A 27,753-nucleotide genomic window follows, 5' to 3' on the forward strand; every position below is an offset into this window, starting at 1 on the left:
CTTCCCTCCTCCTTTGGGTCGAATACAATCCTAGTTACTCCTATGGGCCACGCACGCCACTTTCACATGGCGATAATTTCGAAATATACGTTGAATCGATCGAGGTCTGACAAAAAACTGAACGCAATTTATCTTAATTAAAAAAATATTCTATGCTAAAGGCCAATTCTGTTTTTATCGCGCTATCCACGCGATAGAGGATTCCATTCCGTATGTTGACGTAAGCTAGATGGTTTCAAATTGACCGCACTTCAGCAATCAGATGAAGAGCGAAATGCGTCTAGTCATCTGTGCCCTCTGTGCCCATGGGCCCGGCATGTACTGGTGAAATTTGGTCCGACTTGTAATTTGAATCAAGTAATAATTTTGGAGGCATACGATGTCAGTATTGGTGGATTATTTCAACAGATAGTAATTATACGGACTCAGAAACGATATTAATGCTTTCCCATCATGGCATCTCCTGCTGCGAATATAACTCAGAAGTTTCGGCAGTCATTCAAAATTGTAAACAAAGATGTTCTTCGGTGGTTTCCTGGTCACATGGGAAAAGGTAAGTGCGTGAAGGTATTTTATTACCGATAAAATCATGTGAGTTTTTTCTGATACTGTTGTTTAAATTTTTAATTGGTGTATTTATTACTTCTCTATTTGTTTATCAAATCATGGACGACTCAGCTAAAAGCATCGTCTAAATTTGCTTTGGAGATTTTTCAATTTTATTTCATCATCTTTCATTAAGATAGATCAATGAAAGTATCAGCTTGCTATTAATAAAATTCTGCTGCCGTAGAAGGAAAACTTTCTAACTACAATCAATGGAACCTATGCGACCTTTGGTAATTTTTATTATTTTATAGGGATGAGGAAAATGCAGCAGCTTCTGAAGACGGTGGATTGCGTAATTGAAGTTCACGATGCTCGAGTATCCTTAAGAATTTGTTATTACTTAGTAGGACTCTAGTGTTGGAATTTTTGTTGTAAGTGCCTTGATGAAATCTTGTGTGTTGATAATTGAAATCTTATTCTTTCATAGTTTGTGTTGAAACTTAAAGGAAATATGGTTTAAATCGAAACTATTTCTAGTTGATTTCAGTGGAGGTTAATGTAGTTCTGACGAGCCACTTGTAAAAAGACAATGGTTTCAATTCAGCCCCAATTTCAAGAGCATTGACTTGTTCAACTCAGTCTCTTGCTATGCTATTTAGAACAAAGGGAATCATTGTAGATGAATAGAGTTTCAAGATATAGTACAAAGCATTTCATCACACGGTTTCAATTCTTGTTCAAGAAAGTTCCATCCCATTTATTTAAATGAGTTGTTTTAGATTCAGGAACCAGGTGAAGGACTGCAAAAGTTATCCAGGGGCAGATATCGATAGTGACCATAACTTAGTTATGATGAAATGCCACCTTAAATTTAAAAAGTTGAAGATAGCCGTGAAAAACATATGGCAGGTTGAAAAATTGAGGGAGGTTCAGCATCAACTGGCTTTTAAAGAGGCTGTAGAAAATAAAATAGGGGAGGATATGACCAACAAATCAATGGAAGAGAGTTGGTAAACCATTAGAAGTGGTCTGCAGGCGGCAGCTGAGGAAGTTCTTGGTAAAAGAAGAGTTGGTATGAAAAAACCATGGATCACGCAGGAAGTATTAGATCTCATCGAAGAAAGAAGAAAATACAAGGCTGCGAAAACAGAGGAAGGACAGAATCGTTACAAGAGAATAAGGAACGAAATATGTCGTAAAGCGTGGAAGGCTAGAGAAACGTGGATGAAAAGCATTTGTGAAGACGTGCAGAACAATCTTAAACATGGAAAAGTAGAGGCCGCTTATACGATAGTGGGGAACCACTTTAAGGGGCATAAGATGTAATACCCTTAGGGACAAAAATGGAGAACTATTGATTGAGAACGAAGAAAAAGGGAAGAGATGGAAGGAATATCTGGAAGATTTGTACAAAGGAAGTCAGAACGAATGCTATCGAAAACGAGATGGAAGTGGATGCCGATGACATGGGAGCCCCAATTTTAAGATCGGAATTTGATGCGGCTGTAAGGGACCTCAGGATAAATAAAGCGTCTGGCATTGATGACATTCCTGCAGAACTAATTAAAAATTCAGGAGAGAAGACGTTGAACCAGCTATACAAAATCATTAGTGAAATGTATACGACAGGTGAGATACCAAAGGATTTCGAGAGGAACATTATAATCCCTATTCCTAAGAAGAAAAGAGCGGAGAAGTGCGAAGATTTTAGGACCATAAGCCTTACTACACATGCGTCAAAGATACTGACAAGGATCATCTATAGAAGAATAGAACGAAAAGCAGAAGAGTACTTGGATGAGGACCAATTTGGATTCAGAAAAAACAAAGGCACAAGGGAAGCAATATTGGCCCTAAGACTGCTCATAGAGAAGAGAATGGAAAAGAACAAGCCAACATTTGTTGCGTTTGTGGACTTAGAGAAAGCATTTGACAACGTGGATTGGAGCACAATGCTTGGAATCCTAAAGGAAATTGGGGTTCTTTATAATGACAGAAGAACCATCCACAGTTTATACAAAAACCAAGTAGCCGTGATAAAATCAGTGCCCAGCTGTGAAGAAGCAAGAATTAGGAAAGGAGTGCGACAAGGCTGTACATTGTCACCTGTATTTTTCAACATTTACATTGAAAAAGCCATTAATGAAATCAAAGAAAAGGAATTGGGAGTGAATATCCATGGAGAAAAAATTAGCATGCTAAGATTTGCCGATGACATAGCCGTTATAGCAGAAACAGAGAAGGATTTGAAAAATATTCTGGTTAATATGGGTAGGGTAATTAGTAGATATCAACTGAAAATAAGCACGAAGAAAACCAAGATCTTAGTATGCAGCAGAAGAGAAGAAGTCAAGACCAACATTAAAATAGGAAGGCAAAAACTGATAGAGGTGGATGAATTCTGTTATTTGGGAAGCAAGATAACTAGTGACGGGAGAAGCAAGAAAGAAATTATCAGCAGAATAGCCCAGGCGAAGAGAGCATTCCACCAAAAGAGGAACCTGCTTACAGTGGGAAACTTAAATATGGAAGTAAAGAAACAATTTATAAGAACCTACATCTGGAGTATGCTCCTATACGGAAGTGAGGCATGGACAATGAGCGCAGCGGAGAAAGCAAGGATAGAGGCCTTTGAAATGTGGTGCTACAGAAGAATGATGAAAATCAAATGGATCGACCGAGTTAGTAACGAGGAAGTCGTAAGAAGGGTAGGAGAGAAGAGAAGCCTCATGAAAACCTTAATAAGAAGACGGAACAACCTTATAGGCCACATCTTGAGACATGATGGCCTGATGAAGGCAATCGTCGAAGGACAAGTGGAAGACAAGAATGGAAAAGGAAGACCTCGAACAAAATATATGGACAAGTATAGAGAGATGTGAAAGAGAAGAAATACGTAGGTGTGAAAAGATTAGCTGAGTGGAGAGCTGCGTCAAACCAATCCTAGGATTGTTGACCAGTGATGATGATGATGATGATGTTTTAGGATCTTTTTTTATGCTATGTAAATGCTCATTCTGCTGCAAAATGGCGTTTCGTTTATTAATTTTATATGAATATCATGTTAATTCAAATGAGAGTCAAATCATTCAATTGTGGCCCTTAACCTGGGCACATTTTTCTTTTCTTGTGAGCATGATTTCCTCATATCCTTGGAGCAGTGTGTGGAGGATGTATGTAACTAATTGGTGAGTTCATTGTTAACTCATTTCTCATTCTATCATCATCTAATTACAATGTTCTATTCTGAAGAAAACCTGCCCATACCCTCTATGACATGGTGGAAGTCGAGGAAATGCTATGATAAATGTAGTGATCTAAATTGTGTTGATCACAAGCATCACTGATGGTCATTTTATTGCCTTTTGGTCATCTTTTTGGTCATCTAATGGTCTTTTGAAGTTTCCTCTTAAAAAATTTTGTAAGTCCTGGTGCGTTTCAATGTTACATCACTGTCAAGTGTGTCATTTGACGATGATGTATCAACATGGAAGCACTGAAGTGGATTGAGATCTGTAAATGGAGCCTGCTAGGAATAATAATAATAATAATAATAATTTATTCGCTGAAGGCAATACAATTGCATAGCTTCGTCAAGTTACATTACATAAAGGATAAAACACAAACAAACAATGGCAATAGAACACAGTGTGTATGCAAATGACAATTAAAGATACATCAGGACAATATTTAATACATTAATTTACATTTAAGTTTTCCTTACATACAACATAACTCATTTAAGTTTTTCTTTACATACAGCATAAAATTCATCAGTAGAATATAAAGGTTTTTGTATTAAAAAATTTTTTAGCTCAGTTTTGAATTTAAAAAAATTGTTGATTTTTTTAATATTTTGTGGGAGTGAATTGTGGAGTTTTGCTCCTTTGTGGTATGGACCCTCAGTATTTAGTGTGGTAGATCTAGTTTTGATGTGGATATCTAGGTTTGACCTGGTATGATGCTGGTGAATGTTGCAGTTTAACTCATATAAATTCATGTTATTTTTAACAAACAGAATGAGTTCAAAAATATACAAGGAGGGTAGGGGCATTATACTGGCCTTACTAAAATAAGGTCTACAGGACTCTCTATAAGATAGGTTGAAGAGAGTCCTTATGGCCTGCTTTTGCAATTTAAAAATTTTTGCACTGTGGCAGGAACTGCCCCATAAAATGAGGCCATATGCCAGTATGGATTGGAAGTTAGAAAAATATATCATCTTCAGAATATTAAAGCTTACGCTAAGGCGAAGATATCTAAGCTGATACAGAGATTTACTTAGCTTGGGTATTATTGAATTGATGTGTGAGGACCATTTTAAGGATGGCTCGAATACAACACCAAGGAATTTTACATTGTCTGCAAATAAGAGGTCAACATCGTTAAGTTGTACTGATGTACACTGTTCTTTGCTAAAATTTAGGCACACAGATTTTTGGACATTTATGGCCAACAGATTATCATGTAACCAATTTTGAAAAGATTTCATGGTACAATTTATTTTGTATTGTAATGACTCTGGAGTAGTCCCTTGAATTAATACACTAGTGTCGTCTGCAAATAAAACAGTTTCAGCTTCTGGGACACAACTTGGTAAGTCGTTTATATACAACAAAAAAAGTAGGGGCCCGAGTATCGAGCCCTGAGGGACGCCAGATTTCATTGCTCTTTTGGCAGACTGAAAATTTAGCTTTAGGTTTGCCGATGAATCAAAATGAGAAATTTCAACCAGCTGAAATCTTTCCTGTAGATACGAATGAAACCATTTATTAGCTATGCCCGAAATCCCATATTTATTTAGTTTTTCCAGAAGGACTTCATGGTTGACAATATCAAAAGCCTTTGTGAGATCAAAGAATACCCCTATTGGCAAATTGTTTGTATCAATTGCAGTAAGTGTTTTGGTGACGAATTCGTGAAGGGCTTTAGTTGTTGAACTACCTTTTCTAAAACCATGTTGATGCTTGGAAAGTATAGAGTTTGTTTCCAAGTATTTCACTACACGGTTAAACATTATCCTTTCAAATACTTTTGAGATTCCTGGTAGCAAACTTATTGGCCTAAAGTTTTCTACATCATTTACTTTTCCTTTTTTATGAAGTGGTATGACTTTACTTAGTTTGAGGCAGTTTGGAAAAATTCCATCAGTTAAAGATAGGTTACAAAGATATATTAAAGGTTTGCTCATAAAAGGTATGGCAAATTTTATTATTTTGTCCGGTATATCATCGACTCCTGAGGAATACTTATTTTTTAAGGTATGAGCTATGCCAATAATTTCATCATTAGTTACAGGGTATAAGAAAATTGAGTGTAAAACTCTTTGGGTGACATCAGCTCTGCTAGAGTAATTATTTTTTTTAATTGCTGAAATTATTTCTCCTGGAGTTTCCACAAAATAGTTGTTAAAAGCCTCTGCAATTTCATTAGGACTTGTTAGAACATTGCCCCTTAAAGTGAGTTCTAAGTTTGAAACATTAGTTTTACTGCATGTTTCCCTTTTTATGACTTGCCAAGCTGCTTTAGAGGTATTCTTAGAGCTGGCAATGAATTGATCATTGCATGCAGATTTGGCTTTCCTAACAGTTTCTTTAAAAAATTTATTAAAGATTTTATAATCAGTTTTGAGTATATTATTGTCAGATGATTTGGCAAGCTCAAACAGTTCCCTTTTATAACGACTCATGTTTATGATATCGTTTGTAAGCCAAGTATTCTTAACTTTTTTTGAGTTTGAAATTTTACATTTCGTGACAGGGAAGTTAGTTTCAAAATAAAATTTGAGTTTGCTCATAAAAGCATACATTTTTTCATCAAATGTGTTCGCTGCATAAACATCCTCCCATGCTTCATTTTCCAGATCAAAAGCCAGCAACTGCATTTGGTTTGTATGAAAGTGCCTTTTATGCACAAAGGATGAGGTTTGGTTTAAAGTTTCATTTAAACTTGCGCTAACTAAAACACCTTTATGATCAGAAAAGCCGGTGTTGAAAATTGAAGCACTACATTTATCTTTACTTAGGTTAGTCATTATTTGATCAATAATGGTCACACTTGTTTTTGTAACTCTGGTAGGTTCGCTTAATAAGGCCCTAACTTGAAATGAATCCAAAACTGATTTAATTTGTAAAACTTTACCACAATGCTCTTGCAGGAAGTTAGCATTGAGATCTCCACATATAATGATAGAACTCCCATTTTTTAAAAGTTCTTCCAGTAGTATTGTTAGGTAATCAATAAAGGTATTAAAATTACCATTTGGAGATCTGTATAGACACACAATAAATATCTTAGATTTCAACAGTTTGATAATTGAAAACTCAAAGTCTTTTTCAATTTGCACAAGGTCAGTTAAGTCAATGGGTTTGAAGTTAATACCATTTTTGAGGAAAATACAAGTCCCACCATTTTTGTACACACTCCTGCAAGAATAATTACCAAGAGTGTAGCCTGGAAAATTTATGGACATTATATCACAGCTGTTGTACCAGTGTTGGGCAAAACAGAGTACATCAACGTTAATCAAATCACTTTTGAGCAAAATTTCTACGTCACATAATTTGTTGTTTAAACATTGAACATTTTGAAAATATAGTCACAAGTTCGTGGAGTCTTTTCCCGTAGAGTTTGTTTGTCTCCGTGTAACCATTCCGGTTTGGATACCTACAGTATCACTTGACTTACGATTTACCTGGGTAGGAGTGGCGTCAACTGATTGTGAATTGACCGTAGGCTCGGTGCTAACATCCGTGATGTCGAAGGCAACATCGGCAACTTTTGGGATATTGACCCTCGACGAAACTTCACCTTGGGAGGAGCGGTTTCGAGGGAAATGGAATGGCCTGAAAGCCACATTCTCGGGCCAGAGAGATTCACTTAGAAGCAAGCGTTTGTGAATCTTTCATGAATCTTTTATGGAATCTTTCATGATGGAATGATTCCACTACATCCATAATTTCCTAGTGATGGATAATCTGCAAACCAGATGATGGGGAGCCAAATAATTGAGAATTAACTACATGTATCGTTCAGCTGAAGTATCATGTGTGAAGTTCATGGTGAAACAAAATGCAGTACTATTCCACAAACTTTTAACTGTCAACTAATTTTGACGTTTACACCGTCATTATCAAGACTAACAGAGCAATAGCGTACAACGTCCAGCTTTATATACCCAACAATAGTGTGAGGGAAGGAAGAGGGGGGAACTAAAAGAGGAGTTGGGCATTGTTGGTTGGATTGGAGGGTCAAAACACAAAGTGTAAAAGCTGGGGGGGGGGGGGGGGGAGGCAGATAGAAAGTCAGGTGGTAACAAGGTTAATGGGAAGGGGAGGAGGAGGATTGTCAAGGAAGAAATCAAATTTTAAAACAGTAGATAAAAAATTAGAACATTTGAATACAGTCATATCATTTAAATTCAACAAAATTCATCATGTGTGAATGTGAGGCTTCTTGCAGGGCTGTTAATGATGCTCATGCCTAAGCAATATATTTTCTCTTGCTGGCACGAAAGATGGTAGAGATTTAGATTTTTATGATCAATTATTTTACTTTTATTATTTTAATGTGTTTTCCTTAAGATTTTGGGTGCCTATAACAGGAAGAAACCCAGACTTTCAGCACAAGATTTGTGGTGTGAGGCCACATATTCTGGTGTTGAATAAAAAGGATTTGATTGAGAGAAAGGATCAAGGCACAATAAGAGAGAAACTAAAGAAGCTAGGTATCTCATCAGTCTTCTTTTCTAACTGCAAAGATCAGCAATGCCCTGAGTTAAAGAAGGTAAGGTGGCATGCCTGGTTTTAAAACTATTATTTACATAATTGATGATAAACAAATTTTAAAAATATCTCAACGATTGATGAATATCTTAAAGCCATTTGTCTATGCCTATTAGGCCTCAGACGCATTACCTCTGATAGGTGTTGCATATCACCAATGGGCCTGGGAAAGTAAGGACTGCCCCACCCCCTCTTCCCCAAAAACAAAAACCTTAAGGCTGCCGGGTACATCGGGCACTTTCGAGATTTGGATCCTTCCCCCCACCCCTCAAAAACTCAGTCTAGTGGCTAGCAAGCCTAGCTGACTAGTAAGTGGCCTTCGACTCGAGGGAGGGCACATAGGGGGCAGTGTTTAGGGAAGGAAGGGAAGGCGATGTGGAGGGGATGGGGTTTAGATGACTGAAATTTTGGGAACCCTCTTGCCAACTTGGGAATTGGGTTTGTGACTGTTGAACACCTAGGTAGCCGAGTGTCACCGTGCTTCGTCTCTCCGCCGCATGGAAGTAGACATATCTCAAGGCAACACGGCGGTCTTCGAGATTGGGAAATGGATATTATTTACGGAAGTGTAGAGCACAGAGATTAGTGAGATTTCGTCTCTAAAAACCCGGAAGTATTCAAATATTTAAAAAAAATTGATTTGGTTACTAATTAAAGCAATCTCCTGTAGTAGCGATATAATCAGGCAAGTAAGAATTGAAAGGTACAATTTCATTATTCCTTCTCATTTTTGAGAATATCGTTTGTTCTTCATGGTGTTTCAACCCATCAAAATATCTTAGAGATTTCGTTTTCAATGAAAAACGTTACTCCCGATGCATAAAAAATTAATTTCCCACTTTTTCCAATTTAAATATTTCTGGAAGGAGGTAAAATGTTTTTAACTTCTCCGCCATGAGGTTTTCCCATAAAGCCTTGTCCCTCTAATTTTTTTCTTAAATAAATCCACATGGAGTACAAAAGAAAAATATACAATGCCCCTTTCGTGAAATATTCTGTTTCCCCTGGATTTCATAAAAAACTTGTGATCTTTGCTTCAGATAAATATTTCCTTCCCGGATTTCACAGTAATCATCAAGTGGAGAATCTCGGGAGGAAATTTCTTCTACGTGGAGGCTGCAACTGGACGATAGGGATGACGAAGACGCGTGTTATGGTATTTTAGGCACTTTTACAATTTTCATAAAAATAATTCGTACAAAAATATGTGTCAAAATTTATGTATTATTACTAAAGTAACCTACCGATTAAGGTAGGTTTGTAATGAGTATTTACGAAACATTCTGGCTGTACTTCCTCCATTCATGGATTTACTCTTCAATTCACTATGAAATTCCTTTCCATCAAATCTCTTATTTCCTTCCTAACTCTTGTTTACCAAACATGCCCTCCTGTAACACAAATTTCTCTCCTCTCGTACTATGTCCTACACTTCGTCGTTCCTCCTCGTCTCCGTCCGCTTCACTTTCTCCGTTCTTGTCCACCTACTTTTATCTTGTGTCTCAATCGTAGCTCGTGAATCTTTACAAACCGCATAAATAATTAACCAATTTATTTTTATTTATCCGTGGAATCATCATTAAAAGCACATTTTACATTTCAAATAAATAAGGATAACGTAGGAATCCCATTTAGGCCTTCCCTGTAGGATACCTCAAGACAAATGACAATACGAATTGAAAAAATTAGTAATAGACCAGATACAAAACATAATAAATACTTGAAAAAATAGCAATTTTTTTATTAAATTTCAACCTGTCGTGCAAAAAATATATTGAGCATTAAACGCACTATTAACAAATGATTTTATTTGGATTTTCTTCATTAAGTTACCATTTATTTAATCTTTAAAAAAAGATGTTAAACTATTTGATTCTCATATACTTTCTGACCATCAAGAAAATAATTTTGTCTTACATAGACAAATGAGCGTTTGAACGGTAAAATTTGGCGTCGGCAAAATATAAATTTTTGTTGGTCTTAAGTTTAATACATTGGTTTCAGGTTCTTCTTAAGGTTTATATCCACTTATGGGGTAGAAAATTTTGGATACTTTGAAAAGGTAATGGTGACGTAAAGGGAGAACTGTAAATCTACAAATTTATAGGGAAGAACGGTTCAAATTATATTTTGTAGCAATCGGTCTATTGCTTGTTGGAGAATCAGCATCCAACTGCTTGAATTTTAATACCCCTCATCAGCAGGTTATCAAGTAGTTTAATTATGATTGCACTAACACATTATTAATAGTTTTAATAAATTGTGGGTAACATTTATTTCGAAGGGAGTAAAACGTCGCGTGGATACATTTAAATTTCATAGAAATTTGGTTAACTTAATTATGACTTTAGTCTTCTTGTGAGTAATCCTCTAGCCATATTCATCGCATCTCTTGTCTAATGCATCCACTATAGCCTTCAGCCCTCTCGCTGACTGGCTAACCAACGCCTGATCGTCCATGAACCTTACTGATTTTACATCATTCCTCCCACTTTTACTCCAGTACCCAACTCATCCCACGCTTCTCTTGCCATCACCTCAGCATATACTCCAGAAAGCAATGGAGAAAGTAAACAGTCTTGCCTTACTACTCGGCCAAAGCTTGCCCTTCCCATTGTATAGGCCAATTGACGCCTATTTTCTTGAAAATATCCATAATTTTGTCCAGTCCACTCTATGAAATACTTTTTCAAAATCCACGAAGAAGACAAGCACAACCTGATTATAGTCTAGGTTCCTCTTCACCAGCGACCTCATTACCGCAACTGCATCTTCACTTACCTTTTCTAAATCAAAACTGATCTTCGCCCAAGTAATTGATAGTCCCTTTCTCTATTCTTCTCTCTAATATCCTCAGTACCACTTTATCCTTATTGTCCACTGTCGCGAAATCCTCCCGCCAAGACCCTTCCTCATATCCGGTCATGCTGTGGGGGCTTATTTGGAAGGGAGGCAAAATTTCCTTTCTAATCTAGGTCTCAAGGAGTAGGTAGGGTGCATTGTGGCGCCAAACTAAGAGGATTAGGTTTAAGTTGTTTACTAGTGCTTATTTGATGGAGACAAGTACGAAGTGGTTGGTAGTGAGTGCAATGGATCTCAATGGAGTCCCAAAGAGATAGGTCACCCACACCCATCTCTCCCTGCAGTTTCTCAAAATATACTTGCCAGGACCAAAAAAAAGTTTAAGTGCTAGTGCCATAATCTTTTAACTGTACTCTCTGTGCTGAAGTTATTTTTGGAAATTAGGGTGGTTAAACATTCATTGCGAATATTTTAAAATTATATTATGTCCATTTTTTATGTTCCATGATGACTTTTAGTTTCATGAAATCTATCTTTAACTTTATCAGTCTTGCTCACTAGTGCGTAGACTTGAAACAATAAAGTTTTGTCTTTGCATTAATGAAGGTAGTTAAATGATAATTTGAATAGAAATGGTGTGGTGGAAACATCCTGGGTGGAGTACCACCCTTTATTTTGTGTCTCTGTTTTGTTCCTCTTTATTCTACAGTTTTTTGGGTGTATTCATGCATTATTTTAGCTTAATTGTTGTTTCTTTATACATTGTATGTTAAATGCTCTTATTGCTTGGTGACTTTACATTTTCTCTAATCAAAAGGTGATTCCTGAGGCTACTGATCTTATATCCTCATCAAATCGCTATAACAGATCTGAGGAGAGAGAATATAATGTCTTGGTGATAGGTGTTCCTAATGTTGGAAAGTCATCTTTAATTAACTGGCTTCGCAACAGGCATCTCAAAAAAGGTTTGTTTACACCATTATATTGCTTTTTTATTTAAACTGTGATATCTTTTGATATTTTGTTTTAATTCTTGCATTTTTTTAGCTTCTGCTGCTAGGGTTGGAGGTGTTGCTGGTGTGACAAGAAGTGTTCAGAACCGAATTAAAGTTAGTGAAGAGCCCAAAGTCTATTTGCTTGATACTCCAGGTGTTCTGCAGCCAACCATAAAGAATGTGGAAGCTGGTCTAAAACTTGCATTGTGTGGTATGTGTTACGGCTACTCCTTTGAATACGTGTATGTTCATATTGGTTGACTCATTAATATCTCATCATTATGCCTTGATTCCTGGAATAATTTCACTGCAAATTTGCATTCTATCTGCTTCGTTACCATTTTTCACAATTCATTTTAGCTGAGTCTATTTGGAACTAAAATGTGTGCAAATTAAAAGTCTCAACAACGCTGATATGAATTCTCTGCTGTTTTGATGGTACTAACTCATAGAATTCCATTCAGAAATATTTGATATATTTTGTACAAGTTTATTTTGTGATCTCTTTTGTTTGTAATATTCATTTTATGTTCTTAATGGACAATTTGTCCAAGAACAATAAATATTATTATTATTAATGCATGTAGAGAAGTATTCTTGAAACTGATCTGTTTTTTCTGGGATTTTTCGCAGCTTGTCTTCAAGATCATTTAGTTGGTGAAGAAGTGATTGCTGATTATTTGCTGTACACACTGAACAATCAGCAAAACTTCAGGTTGGATTTAGATGCATATCAATGTGTATGATTTAAGTTTTATCTTATGATTAAATATTTAGTCCAATCAAATTGAATGAAAATTAATTCAATTAGGATGTTGAGGATGAAATCTTAGAGCATTTTATGGTTTTCATAATTTTATGTCATGATTTATTTCACAGATATGTTGATCTGATGGGATTGGATGGGCCATGTGATGATATCAGCATGGTCCTCGTGAAAGGTGCCATCAAAATGAACAAATTCCAAACAGTGAAGCAATTTGATGGTCAGTTTCATCATTTTCTTTCTGTCATGAAAATGTGGAATTTGTATCAATCTCTTGCACATAATTTCCATGCTATCTTAATTAATCCTTCAGCTGCAGGAAATGTTAGTGCACAAGGTACCAATACGGTCACTGCAGAAAAAAATTGTACAGGAGCAATGCTTTTTTTCTTTATAGTCCAAACTTTCTTTGATGAATAGAACAATTGGTAACATTCCCTTCTGAGCTAAACTAGTCCCCCATTCTTATTAGTGGTTGCATTCCATACTCTTGCTGCCTCTCTATTCATAATCATCTCAATTTGCTCTGATATTTTTCCCGGTAGTTGTATTAACTTGCACCGGTAAACCACCTTGATATCTGTCCTCTTCCATGTTTTGGCCTGTGCATTTTATTTTATAATTTCATCATTTTCACAGCTTAACTTGAAATATAGGCTTTAATTGCCACGAGATTCATTAGTATCGGGGGCTTATGGGAGTAGTTGCGTTTTGTACTTTATCAAGCAAGCTTTTGTGGCCATTGCAGGTTGCATCATACTCTAATGAATAAAACATTAGCAGTATTGACACTTCTTAACACTATTTACATTTCCAATATTTTATTCATCCCCTTGTGATCCAACCTGCAATGGCCACGAAAGCTTGTTTGACAAATTACAATAAGCCTCTGATACTAATGTCATAGCTTATCCAGAGCTGAGAAGAGAAAAATAATTCTGGGTGAACATATTCTCGATATTTTATTTAACTTTGATGGCAGAAACGAGAATTTTTCTGGATAATCAGAATCTTTGAGTGATACCATAGAAGAGGATGGAGAAATTGCTTCTGACAACAATGTTACTACATCACCCTCATTAAGTAGGGAGCGAAATTATAGCTTATAAAACAACAAATGGACCAGTTTTGATTTAGAAGTTTCCTTCTGACTCATAAACTCATTATAATCCTGTGTTAGCTTACTATCCATTCCAAAGAGCAGAGCATAAATTATTTCTTTGTGATGTTCTGGGTTAGCCACTTAGAATAAGCCACACCAGACCTTATGGAAAGTTGTTCTATTTGTTACCAATGCATCTTCATAATTGTGCTGAAATGCATTTTAAAGCAGGATGAATTTAATGCGGATTTCAGGATCAACTATTGCATTTTTGTGGTGCCATTACTTTATTTTGGACTGCAAATTTACTGCCTTTGGGCTTAGTTTGAGTTAAGTAGTTAAGTATTATGGGCAGTGAGGTTAATCAGCCATAGGATACATATTTACTTACCATTCTCATTCATTTGGACATGTTTGCTTGTTCTTTTTCTCATATTCTAAGTAATTGTGCACTTTGTTTGGAGATGTACACTTTTTTAATTGTAAATTAAAAGCTTTAAGTATGTTTAGTAAATGAAATTGATAATTCCCTCTTTCTAGGTTCACTGGTGAAGAAGCCAAATGTGACATCTGCAGCTGTGTTCTTAATAAGAGAATTTAGGGAAGGAAGATTAGGGAAGATAATTTTGGATCCTATTCATTCTGATGCAGTTGAGCTGTGAAGGTAAATTATCTGCTGTAAGAACCCCTGTTAGTTTAATTTGTCAATATTACCAATTTTTTTTGGTATGAGTGGCCTTTTTTTATAGTAAGCTAGATTGGTAGGTAATTTTCTTCACTTGTTTAACCCTCATATGGATTTACAAAATTAGTTACGTCGTTGGATTCTCGGCGCCGCAGCGGCGCCGCGTCATTTTTTGCTATTATCTTTCAAAGTAAGCGTGAATTTACAAGTTTTTTGATTGATAATGGTAAATACATCTATTATCTTTATTTCTTACCGTATTTTGCTAGATTTAAACCCTTATTGTTGAAGTTATAACAAAAAATCTTGAACGCTGCATTCTTTTCCATTTCTTGCCGTAATGCTCTTTATTTCAGTTCCCTTTGTTTGTTATTTTTGAGTGAAAGTTTTAATTTCGTGTGTAATTGTTGTTTGAAATATTTTTCTGATATGCAGAGCTCGACAAACTCCGCTTTTTAATGTTTATATTGTTTATAATTTTATGTATCTAAATGCTAAAAATGATGACCGAATAAAATTCGTTTATGCCCATATGACATAATTTTGCTTCACTGCGTCCACCCATATGTTATATCTTTGCAGTGTATATAGAAGGATAAGTTATTAAACGTTAATAATGGAACAGATGTAGGTAAAGTGAGAAGAGACGAGTGTTACTTTTGTGATTTTTACAAGATTCTGGCGATCAAGACAAATCTTACGAATATTCTGGGAGCTAATGTCCTGAAATTAAAAAAAATCAAGTCTTATGGGTTTTGAAATATAAATAATATGGAATGATAAGTGGCGTGTCAAAGAACCCAACGCTTCTTTGGAGATGGAGCTAGAAGAGTCGGTACTCTTTTCCTACCACGGAGCCCCATTCCCCCACTGGGGACGTGTAGCCCAAGGGAAAGGTTTCCTTAGATATGGACGGGTAAATGTTTTGCGTGGGAGTGCATAAGATTAGGTTTTACTCCTGGATTGGTGGGAAGTCCAAAAAAAATAAATTCTTAGAAGTATGTGTTATTGGTGGTAGGGGAGAAGGAGCAGCTGCCTTTTTTTTCGTCCAGCTCTGCGTGAGAAACTGATGAAAGAATGCTCTGGGGTGACAAAAATACCTTCACTTTGGAAGGACTTCCCTTACATTTTCTTTCCGTTTCCTTTCTTAGCGTTTCACTGACCCAAGCATTGAGACAGTCCATACCTTCCCACTAAGCTCCCTTATTCGTCATTCACCACCTTCTTCCCCCCTCCCACAAAACTTGATTGAACTTCTCTCCACCCTAATGACCCACCCGAGCTGGACCTTCTTGGAATGAAGGGAGGGCCACCGCGGGGCGTTTTGACAAGGCTTTTGTTCCCTGTCCTTCATGCAGCGTTGGAAGGATGAAGAAAAAGCAGGCTTTTGTATCTAATTGCCTCCTTGCACTCCCAACCTTTTTCGCGATAAGGATTTTCTACTCCTACCTGTCCTAACGATCTGGGTATTCCCCGATCCTTGGCAGTCGACACAACACCACCCCTTCACCTCAAAACAACCTCCTGGCATTCCTTCTCCTTTCTCCTTCTCACTCACCCCTTTACGTTAGTAACACCCCCAATGCACAAAACATCTGTGCATTTCAGTAAACAAAGAAACGAGAAATATGTTCACAAATTTTCACCTCACGGTAAATTGTCTTTTACTGAAACGATTTTTACCATGTAAAGTCTAAACTCATCGTCAGGAAAGAGAAATTATTTTCTATCACACAATAAGTTGGGTAGTTATCTTGATTTCACCTCAATGGTAAACTGTCACGTCATCAGTAGCTATATAAACGCCAGCAATTTTGTATAGACTATCGTCGCCGCAAAGGGATTTTTTTTCGAATGGAAGGTACAAGACATATAACAATAACTGTGCGATGTGTTCTCCACGGTAGTCAGTGAAACTTATGAATCTCCTGGCAAGTTAGTTACCCATTCAGAGAGAAATATTCACATAACGGTGAGGAAGCATTATTCTACGAATTCGGATAATGCATTGTGTTAAATTTTTCTTAGAATTGCTGCTTGGAGTAATTCTAAACAGAGTCACTCTAGGATTTACCCAAAGCTGACTATCACCACGGCAGGTACGTGGATGCGGAGCGGAGAAGGTGCCCAAGCAAAACTAAGTCGGAAGCCATGGAAAAACAACCTTGGCTAGCCATGAGTTTCTATGAATAACTCTTGCGAAAAGATGAAGTTTAGTCAATGAACATTATAGCGAGGCAAACATAATGATTCTTAGCTAAAAGAGATAGCACAATTGGTATTGTAATATTTTCCTTTTGTTAAACAATTTCACTTGGTTTATAAGTTAAAAAATTAAATAATAGAATTATAAATAGATTAGAGCATTTCATATGAAACATAATTGCTTTGACATTAGCGTTGAGAGTGCAGACCCTGACGTAGCGATGAGGAAATTCTCGGCCCAAGCAAAACTAAGTCGGCGGCCCATGAGAAAACAACTTTGACTAGCCATGAGTTTTTATGAATAATTCTTGTAAAAAGATGAAGTTTTGTCAATGAGCATCATAACGAGGCAAATATTTTGATTCTTAGCTTTAATAGATAGCAAAATTGGTATGGTAATATTTTCCTTTTGTTTAACAATTTCATTTTGTTTATAATGTTTAGAAATATAAATAATATGATAATAAATATATTATAGCATTTCATACGAAACATAAATGCTTTGACATTAACATTGGGAGTGCAGTCAACGACGTAGCGACGAGGAAATACTGAGCGCCGCAGAGGCGCCGAAAATCCAACGACGTAATTTTTTCCATTAGAGGCCAATAAAATGTAAACTATCAACACTATGCCAACAAAATTTTGTACGTAGACAAAGAAGGCGGAAAAAATAGACTACTGAAAATTTCAAAATGATCCATCGGAATGGAAATTTTTTACACCACTTTTAAAACCACGAGCGCCGCTAAGGCGCAGATAATCCATATGAGGGTTAAATTATTTTTGGATATGGTCATCATAAAATTAATTGTTAATTTTCATCACTTCATTATTTTTCAGCAGTTTTTTCTTATCAGTTATTATTTTCATTTTTTACTATCAGCATGTTTTTGCATATCAATTGAGGGGGTGAGAAGCCAAGGGGTGCATGTGATTTTTTTATAAACAGAGTTTGGAACAGAAATTGAAAATGGAAGATACAGTGCACTCTTGATTATCCGTGCTAATGATGGGGAGAGACAGCACGAATAATCCCTAGAGGGACAGCTGGGGGTCATTTGAACCCCAGCTTGTTTTCGCACAATGTTCTACTTTTTCTCTTGCCCTTAGGCTCTTTTTTATGTATATCATTTAGTCAGGAAGAGGCTAGTTTTGTAAATATAATGCATGATTTTGATCCACCAAATACCTGCTTTTTGTGCTTGGTCACTTATTTGATGAGTAAACGAGCTTCTATTATATATAGCAGCTACCCTTTATATGTATCTAGAAGTCAACCCACCATCCACGATCTGATGGATGCACTTGGTGGCTATGAGCATAGCTGCTGGTGGGCATGAATATTTTTTCAAAATTTATATCTCTAAGGATTTTCCATAACTGTTCATATTGCCCTTATCGAAGGTAGCTTCTTGGTCTAAATTCACAATCGTCAACTCCATGGAGGTATCTTTAGCCATGGGGATGGACTCTCTGGTGACTGATGAATATTCGTATACCCATTTAATAGGAGCACCAAGTTTATTCTGGGCCTGTTTAGTTGGAAGCTTTGGTATTACCATGGCATATCTATTTTCTATGGCTAAACATTTTTCGGGGGAATAGGACTAGCATACCCTGAGTTTCCACTTTCTTTTTTCTTTATTAGGTTAACTATTTTTTCATCAAAATTGTTGAAAATATTACTGTTGAAATCAATGGCATAATGTAGCAGATCTAATGCTGAATTTCATCAATGAAAATAGCTATGAATTCAATTACATACTTAGGATGAATTGTTGTTGAAGTCATTGAATGTGTAATTGGATAAGCTGTTAGCTATAGTTTAATTTAGTTATCCTAAAAAGAGTTTTTTAACTATGTATATACATATATGAATGTATACAACTTTTTAAGATATCTCTCCGAAGGTTAATTCTGGGCAGAAGACAAGTAATATTTTTATAGGCAGTGTAGGTGTTTAGGCAATTAGCTTAGGTACTTCCAGCTTTTAAAATAAAACATTGTAGTACATGTAATTTTATGCCTTTTAAATATATTCTTTATTTAATATTTTTTACATTACATTGTCAGAGTCAGTCATTAAGGCATCCGTGGTCATGTTTCAAGGCACAAATTTTATCTCTCTACCATTCAGCGGTTGCACTGGACGGAAATTGAAAAGCATCTTTGTTCCATCATGTGTCTTCAATTTACGAAGTTTTGCCAGCTGCAAAGAAAAGAGTCTTTAAGAAGAGGTTATTCTGATAAATGAAGTTAATGTACCCCTCATTCCCCTGCAGATATCTTTCATATATTTTAAGGGTTTTCAAAATCTTTCCTCATTTAACTCATAAAGTTCGTAGCTCATTTAATTTAATGATTGCCCAATTGTGTGTCATTCCTTTTGTAATTTGATGCATGAAGCATTAAATTTATTTTAAAAATCACTGACAATTGGCATGGAAATATTATCAGGCTTTATGCGATCTTGACACTGATCCAATCCAAAGTAAAGGGCAAAATATTTGGTTTCAATTGGATCACGTTTAGAGGTTGCACCTTGGCTTATGAAATAAATAGATTGATGTGGTAAAACACGTTTCTGCCAAATTGACAGGGGCATGATGATCTGTTGGGTGGAATTACTTCTGGCAGGATGTTACTACTCTGTTTCAGCTTCAATATAACCATTATTAAGTCTCATTTTGATGAGGGAGTTTGTCAGAGGAAGAATTAATAGTGAAATAGTAGTTTGCCTGCTTTACAGGGTCTTCAAGGGCAACACCCTAACCAAAGATGAAAATCAAAAGCAGTTTTTTTTTTTAACTTTGTGGCTGATCATTGTATGAAGTGTGATAAAATTCTTTGAAAACTGAGAGTGAAATTAGGCCTATTTTCATCATAGATAGAAAATAAAGTACATAATTATTTGGGGATGTGAGGGTATTTATTGCTGTTCCCATTATCTCTTTGCCCAGAATTACTACTGCCAATGACAAAGAGCGATCGGCATGGCAGTAGAAATGCCCCCCTATCCTGCACTTTCTGAATTGACTAAGGCAGAATTGAAGCCACAAGAAATCATCTTGTGAGTGGAGAACTAGGCCACCCAACTGGCATTTCCCTGTAAAGTAGGCAAACACGCGTGCTTTGCTAGAAAAATCCTTTTTTTTATATTTTTTTGAATCAAGCTGAAGCGCAGTCTCAAAGCGTGGGTCAATTTGGTACAAAAACATTGTGCCTTGATTTTGTCCATATTTGGACCAAGATCACAGGGAGCCTGATAACATTTTCATGCTTTGTGATTTTGTAATCACCCTAATGAACCATTCTTGCATATACCAGTAAAAATATCTGAAGGGGTATTACCTGATCAGGGGAGACAAATTGTGGCTCAAGGTTCACAATCCATGTCACAATTTCACTGCAGGGAGGTGTAGTCAAGGATCCAAGGTACGAGGCATAATTTCTTGTGAACGGAGGTGCTAATTTGTTGATGGTGAATGGGGTTATTGACACTCCTGGCGATGCTGGATCTATGACTTGCTTTGCGGCTTCGATGACTTTTTGTAGACCTGGATTTCTCTGTCCTTGTACCTGTGAATGAGCAATGCTATTCTTTAGCATAGTTCTCTCATGACATTCTTTAACATAATTAGAAAAATTCTAAAAGATGATGTGTGCTCTTCCTGCTATCTTTTTAGTCATTCATTTCACAATTTTTCTAAGCTTGATGTTTTTAAAATTATATTAGATAATTATGCTTAGAAAATGAAAAATTATACCTTGAATAGGTAGCTCACAACTGCCAGTCCATCATTGTTCTTCCTTGCTTCATCAATAGATCCATAGGCCAGTTTATAGTGGACTGCATGCATTTCTAGTGGGTAGCTGAAAAAAATTATGAACCCAAATCTTTTATGTTAAAATCCTAAGATTCTATCGAGGCAAAGTGGAATTTGCCTCTGTTGGAATAATAGGGTGTAATTTTGTACAAAATTAGGTTTTTAATTTGACCAAGGTTTTAGTGCTACTTCTAGGTTTTAAGCTCAGCTAATGTTAACTCATTTTGGAGGGAGGAGTAGCAGAAATGAGTAAATAGAGAAAGGGAAGGAGATAGGAAAGACTGAAGAAGGAGGTGACATTTCTTCATCCTTCCTCCTCCTCTCTCTTCCCTCACCTACCCCACTCTTTCCACCAAAATATGTATCTGTATATCAGGGTGTCAACTAAATTTGAAAAGCTGGGATACTCCGGAACTTTGGGCCTTCTGGAAAAATTCATGGAAAACTCATCGAGGAGGATTCGTCGTGTGTAGTGGAAAAATTGGTTTTGGGGCATATTTTTCTAATTTTAATTTATTTTCATTGCCCCAAAAACAGCTTTTTTAAGGCCTTTTTTTCCATTGGTGGAAATAACATGTAGCAATGACTATCACTCACAACCATGCTGTGGATAGGAGCAACCTACCGAGGCAGGACTCAGACCTGCGACCTTTGGTTTGGCAGGCGAGGACTTTACTCAGGCACCACCAAGGGTGTGGAATATGCAGTGTCTATGGATAACTGGCTCAATAAGTGGAATTCTAGTAACTCGCTCAAAACAAAGCATTAAATAAAATGTTTTTTTTTAAAGATTTTTTTTCTAATTTTTCCATAAATTTTAAATACCCTATGATGGAAGCTTCTCTTCCTATAACTCTCCATCAAAACAATTTTCTGTGAGGTTAGTTGCATATTTGATATCCTTCATTGATCCACGTACTACTCATATTTGGAAACTAGAGATCAAAAATGTTTGTTTACTGGACTTTAGTTGGAGCTTCCAAGTCACTGCATTTTCCATCTACGAGGGCCATCCAGAAAGTAAGTTACGTTTTTCTTTTTTAAATCGAGTTTTTATTGAAAAAAATTCAAACTTGCAGGAAATGTTTTTGACAATATGTATTATTTTTCCACATAATCTTCAGAGACCTCAATACACTTCGTATACCGAGAAATCAGCTTTGAAATCCCCTCCTCATAGAAGCTTCCCGCCACCACCTTGGTCCAGTTGGTGATTGCTTCTTTCACTTCCTCGTCACTTGTGAAACGTTCTCCAGCTAATCCCTCCTTCATTTTGGTGAACAGATGAAAGTCTGAAGGGGCCAAGTCGGGACTGTAAGGTGGATGGGTCAGAACATCCCAACCGAACTGATCCAAAAGTTCCGTAGTGGATCGAGCGACGTGAGGCCTTGCGTTGTCGTGGAGAAGGCACACACCAGAGGTCAGCATTCCTCTTCTCTTGTTTTGGATTGCCCGACGAAGCTTCTTCAGAGTCTCACAATACCGGGAGGCGTTAATTGTTTCTCCTTGAGGCAAGAAATCAATCAGGAGGATCCCTTTTTGGTCCCAGAAAACAGAGGACTTCTTCTGGGATCTTCCTGGTGGACTTGACAACTTTGAATTTTTTCGCACTTGGGGAGGTGGTGTGTTTCCACTGCATGGATTGTCTTTTGTTCTATGGGGTATAGTGCGACACCCAGGTTTCATCTCCAGTGACTATGGACTTGAGAAAAGGATCCCCTTCCATTCTGTAGCGGCCCAAAAATTCACGAGCTGCAGCCACTCGTTGTGACTTGTGTTCGGGCATCAGCTCTCTCGGAACCCGTCGGGCGCAAACTTTTCGAAAATCGAGTTTTTCCGAGACAATCTCATGAATGATGGATCGTGAGATCTCAGGGAAACACTCATGGAGTTCGTCCACAGTGGAACGGCGATCTTCGCGTTCAGCACTGTCGACTTTTTCCACAAGTTCGTCCGTGACTACTGAGGGTCTGCCTCTTCCACTTTCGGCCTCAAGTGAATGTCTTCCCGCCTTAAATTCACGAACCCATCTCCTCACCATTGATTCACTCATTACACCATCTCCATACACAGGAACAAGCTGTTGATGAATTTCAACCGATTTGAAACCACGGGCATGAAGAAATTGAATCACTCCGCGCACAACAACTCGAGACGGAACAGGCACCGAGGTGGCGGGACGCGACGTCCAGGACTCCATTTCAACGAGTTACTGTGACTCTGTTTTCAAGGCTACTGAGCCTATCTCCCTCTCATTCTATTCAGAAGATTCCCTTCTTTTTAAAATGTAGCCACATTTGTCAAAAAGTGCCTCTAGCGATCTACACACCAAAACGTAACTTACTTTCTGGATGGCCCTCGTAGGGTATTTCTTGGTGCTGTATTCACTGCCATGATAAGAACATTTCAGCTTGAAGATGTCTAGTGTAGTAAACAGTAAAGAGTGTCTGCCAAGGGATTATCTGTAAAGATCAGTGTGGTGTGACTATTCATTTGCTATTTTTTCCTTGTGTGATAATATATGGGCTGAAGTTTAATAGAATGTGTAGAAGGTTCAAAGTATATCAACCAAATTGGGTTACTTCCATGCTTAGTTGAGTTTCTATCATCTCATGATGTTACACAAGTTGCATTAACGTGGCAAGTATTCATATGGGCTGTAATTTATATAACATGAGCAATTTGTACCCAAAAATTCATATAATTAGTACAAAATATCTCCTTGAAGATCAAAGAACTCTCCTGGAAAACCTGGAAATCTCAGGTAATTTTTTAATTGCTACTCACTGGAAATTCTGTTATATCAATTGCACATCCCACCATGTGTACCCTTAAGATGATGTGTTTGCATTGAAACCTGAGTTGATCCAAAGTGTTTTTTTTAGTGGTAAATTGCATGTTATTATTCCAGCAATGGCGATTCAGTTTGTGTGGTGAAAATCATAGCATGCATAAGTGATAGAATAGGCAGGTAAAGAGCAGTGCTACGTACCAGTCACCTTGCAGCAGGTGTTCACTCCCCTCCTCATCATCAGCTCCCCAATGGAAGTGGATCTCAGCCAACGCGTACTCCCCAGGCAAAACAAACCCTGACACCCTTGGCCTCCTCTCTTTGCTCCAGTTCCCTGTGAGTTTGACTGGAAGAGAAGTTTTGATGTGATTCATTCCGTGACCTGGTTAAATTGTAAACCAACAGACACGCAACATGAATTTAAATACTAGCAGTATAATATCTCCCAATACTCATCCAACCTGAAAAAATTAATCACTTTGTTGGTTAATGGGAAGGGGAGAGTTTTGCAGCAGGGAGCAAACCGCAGCCTCTTAACTGAAATTCCCAAACTCACTTCTTATACACATATGTATACATAAAACAAAAAAAAATCCTTTGTGGGACTGAAGGGACCAAGGATTCTTCGCAAGGATGGAGAGATGGTGCTAAGGATGCTTAGTTGTTGATTTATGTGCTCTCGCTAGAACACAGAAAACAGTTATACACAGATGTCTCCATTACTCAAGGAGAAATAAGCTCTGAGAAGAGTATAGCCGATGGTCACAGGGGGAGAGGGTCAAAGTCGAATTCATGTGTTGGCGCACAAAGTGGCCCTCCAAAATTGGTTAATTTTATGGAATCAATTTGTTAAATATGTAGACTTAACACTACATATTTGAATCCTGATAAACTTTATTGTTCTCAAAAATCACCTGAAGTATTGTTTTTTGTCATTCAAAAAGAGTCAAAATGATAAATTGCTGTCATTAATTGACCAAATGTTGTATTGTTATTTATTTTTGTATTATTTGTTGTAAAAAAGAAGTCATGCAAGAAGGGGAAATGGTTGGCTGATAGGGCAATGTATAGCTGCAATGAACTAACCTACGAATAGGTGGCACTTGATGATAGTGGCTTTGTTTCATGCTTATTTCTTTTTGTGTTTTTGTGATTAATGTGGATGAAGTGTATTAGAAATAAATATGTTCCGAAAATTTACTTGAGTGTCCTGAGTTGGCCACGGTCAGCTGCAAGGGGGGTGCATCATAGTATTTGAAGAAAGGGGCATCCTCGACTCCAGGTGGAGGAAGCTTCACTGTGTTTAAGTTAATGTTGATTGGTGACTGGCGGTCTCCTCCGCATGTGGGGTAGTTTTGTGCCCATGTGTCAGGTCCTGAAAATGAAATCATGCATCAAGAATTACAATTTTTCATTAACTTACTGCTCCTAAATTCCATGTGAAATTTAGGTTTTTTTATTTGCAACACATACAACTGGTGAAATTTTTTATACTACATAAATTTTTTGCCATGCTCGACAGTCAATAATGGTTTTCTGTGAAATACTGTCCTAAATAAGTGAGATACTTGTGTAAAAGATGCCCTGCCATCTAAACAATGTTTCAAATTTCAGTACCAAAATGCATAAGATCTTGTTTCTTTTCATGCTGCATTGCTAACTTCAAAAAACACTCTACCCCTTTATATTTCTGGGTTGTTTCAAATTTTTCTCAATAAAGTACCTGATTATGAGTAAATAATTAAGTTGATCGTCTTTGAGCAGTTCACATTCCCAAATCCCAACAACTGTCAATTTCAGTAAAAGAAAGCCAGGCTTCTCCATTTCTATTCTCAGAAAATATAATCTCCTGTCTCTGAAAATTATTGAGCTATATCAACCTCAAAAAGCTTCAAAACAAATGACTTGAAGTTTGATTATAATTGTGTGTGCTTCAGAATTTTATAAATACTCAGAGTAATACTTGGAACATTAGGCAATGTATCATTATTATAGCCAAATTTAGCTCTTTTTTGTGTCTATTTTTAGTGCTGAAAAGCACTTCTTTGCATATTAATGACAACCAAAAAAATTAAATAGTTTAACTTTGGCAATGAGAATAGATATGTCAGACATGGGTTTCTAAGCTGAAATATGTCAATAATTTTGGAATATCACGCTAAATTACTACTGAAGAAATGTTGTGTGACTAGAAAAATGGAACCCCAGCTCTCGATTAATGAAAATTGTAGATATAGTTCAGTTTTGCTTCAGCATTAATTTTTATCATTCACTCACCATTTGTTGGACCATATCCAAATCCTGAGTTTGAAGAAGTCCCTTTTTCTAGAAAAAAAGAATCATGAAAGAGGCATGAGCAATGTTTTAGGGAAAGGCAAGAAAATTTTTGATGCATTTGTCCTTGCATACAGATCATGTTGCATTCTTAATTTAGAAGAAAATAGTAACGTACAATGTTTACCATTAACGCAAGATGAACCTTCTTTCTGTTTTTCAGATACTGGCAAACCCAGGGCTGCTGAAGGGGCTGGAACAGAGTGACAAAATCCTCATTAGTGGTGGCATTATCATAGATTCACAATTTCAGCTGAGGAAAGTACCAAAATGGGAAAGACTTCGTAACCTGCAATGGGCTTGCCCAATGTAAATACTGGTGTGTGAAGTTTGTTAGCCATTTATTCAAATGTTGGATCATTTTGCTGGTATTTTTATGAATTTTTTATCTTTAGTCCATTTAGCAATAAATGCGGTCATACCACCCTAATTATGGTTTCCATATGCTATCAAGTAACTTTTGCAAATGCTGTGTTTGGGCAGCATTATGTTTGAATAAACCTTACTAAATTTTACCATAATTTGCACTAATTGACCCCATCATATTTTGTGAAATTTTTGGAATATGAATATTTATGTATCCAGATTGGAAACTGCTTATCGTTAAAGAGGTATTGTTTGCTATGCCTTTAGAGGTCTTGCTTAAGCCAACCTTCAAACAATTCCTGCTGTTAATCAAGCTCTGACCATTAGATAACAAATTTTGTTCTTGGCGAATACATATGTGTCAAAGATCTGTTACTATGCTGTCGGTGCATTTATCAAAAATACATACTAGTTCAAAATGTTTGTGCCACTCACTTTTTTGCAATACGTTTGATCGCTTATGGAGACATTTGGCATTTTATTCCTGAATAGGAAGGTGTTAATGATCTTTTACTTATATTTCAGTACTAATATGAAGCATTATTTTGAGGAAAAGTGATCTTGCACTATATGATATTGCAATTCATTCAGTTGACTCAACCTTTCCTTGTTGTGGATGCCTGATCTTTTTTACTTTGGGAATCTATTTACCAATGAAATATGTATGTGGATGAGTTACCACGTGCATGGATGACTACTTAATTCAACCTTTCCTACTGTTGTGGTGTCCAATATTTGATCGCTTAATAATGGTGAATTCTATGCTGAAGATGTCTTCTGCTGCAAAGGATTAACAGCGAGAACATTCTAACCACATCCCAGAAACTGTCAAACTTCGGTAGCTTTCTTCGTTAAAACTACACGGGATAAAATGAACACGCCATGACTTCGCAAGGCCACAAGAAGAACCGCTTCACTTCATTCATAGGCGGCTGCACAATACATAAAAACAAAATACTCACTGAATGCCATTTGAACTGAATATTTGAATTACTAACAGAAACCTGGGTACTTCAAGTTAAATGGATACTTGCAGTGACATATGGTGGTGAGGTAATATCTGATTAGTTCAATTCTTTCTTGAAAACTAAACTTATGGTGTCAGTAGTTCAAGAAAACTCTTCTGGTGCACTCATGCATACGTACTTATTCACATTACCCTGCTAGCTACCTCAATAGTTGAGTGGTAAGGATTATTAGGACCAGCCATTTATCTATTTTAGCATTAAAAAAATAAGTTGTGCTTTGTTTGGGTGATTTGACTACACCCTAACAATTACAGTAAAACCTCTTTACATCGTAATGGAGGGGACCAAAATTTGGGCAATTTGATGTATGGAGGTTCACTATAGAGGAGTTTTAGTGATAGGTACAATCTTTTTCATATCCTTTGGAAATGAAAGGCACTACTGTCTTTTGAACCATTATATTTATGTATTTAAACACACATGCATGCATCAGTGAACATATATTTATTATTTAATAATTACAGAAAGCGAGCGCTATCGCATGATTTTTACCATTATTCGAGAGAAAATGATGTG

General features: G+C 36.7%; 2 protein-coding genes across 5 annotated transcripts in view; one reads left to right on the forward strand and one right to left on the reverse strand.

The window, feature by feature from the left end:
* Positions 1-289: 289 nt before the first annotated feature.
* LOC124168640 (mitochondrial GTPase 1) lies at positions 290-26,632 on the forward strand. Of its 2 annotated transcripts, none has more exons than XM_046546908.1 (9): positions 290-553; positions 861-925; positions 8,140-8,334; positions 11,953-12,100; positions 12,183-12,341; positions 12,764-12,845; positions 13,010-13,116; positions 14,539-14,676; positions 26,007-26,632. In XM_046546908.1, exons 1-8 carry the CDS (start codon positions 454-456, stop codon positions 14,658-14,660), a joined length of 978 nt encoding a protein of 325 aa, XP_046402864.1. In that variant the 5' UTR covers positions 290-453; the 3' UTR covers positions 14,661-14,676; positions 26,007-26,632. The 2 variants fall into 2 exon arrangements, with proteins under 2 accessions (XP_046402864.1, XP_046402854.1); XM_046546898.1 differs by having other exon boundaries at positions 14,539-14,662.
* The window catches only part of LOC124168588 (carbonic anhydrase-like), a 43,732-nt gene continuing 34,879 nt past the window's right edge, over positions 18,901-27,753 (reverse strand). For 2 of the 3 annotated variants that reach the window (XM_046546892.1, XM_046546894.1), the window contains 7 exons: positions 25,971-26,036; positions 25,787-25,834; positions 24,711-24,884; positions 23,711-23,855; positions 20,659-20,764; positions 20,243-20,470; positions 18,901-19,100 (listed from right to left, as the gene is read on the reverse strand). In XM_046546892.1, coding sequence (XP_046402848.1) covers positions 18,996-19,100; positions 20,243-20,470; positions 20,659-20,764; positions 23,711-23,855; positions 24,711-24,884; positions 25,787-25,834; positions 25,971-26,036 — 872 coding nt within the window. In that variant the 3' untranslated portion in view covers positions 18,901-18,995. The remainder of the gene's footprint in view (positions 19,101-20,242; positions 20,471-20,658; positions 20,765-23,710; positions 23,856-24,710; positions 24,885-25,786; positions 25,835-25,970; positions 26,037-27,753) is intronic. The other variant, XM_046546893.1, reaches the window with a different exon arrangement.

This window comes from Ischnura elegans, chromosome 1, assembly GCF_921293095.1.
Source record: "Ischnura elegans chromosome 1, ioIscEleg1.1, whole genome shotgun sequence".
Lineage (NCBI taxonomy): Eukaryota > Metazoa > Arthropoda > Insecta > Odonata > Coenagrionidae > Ischnura > Ischnura elegans.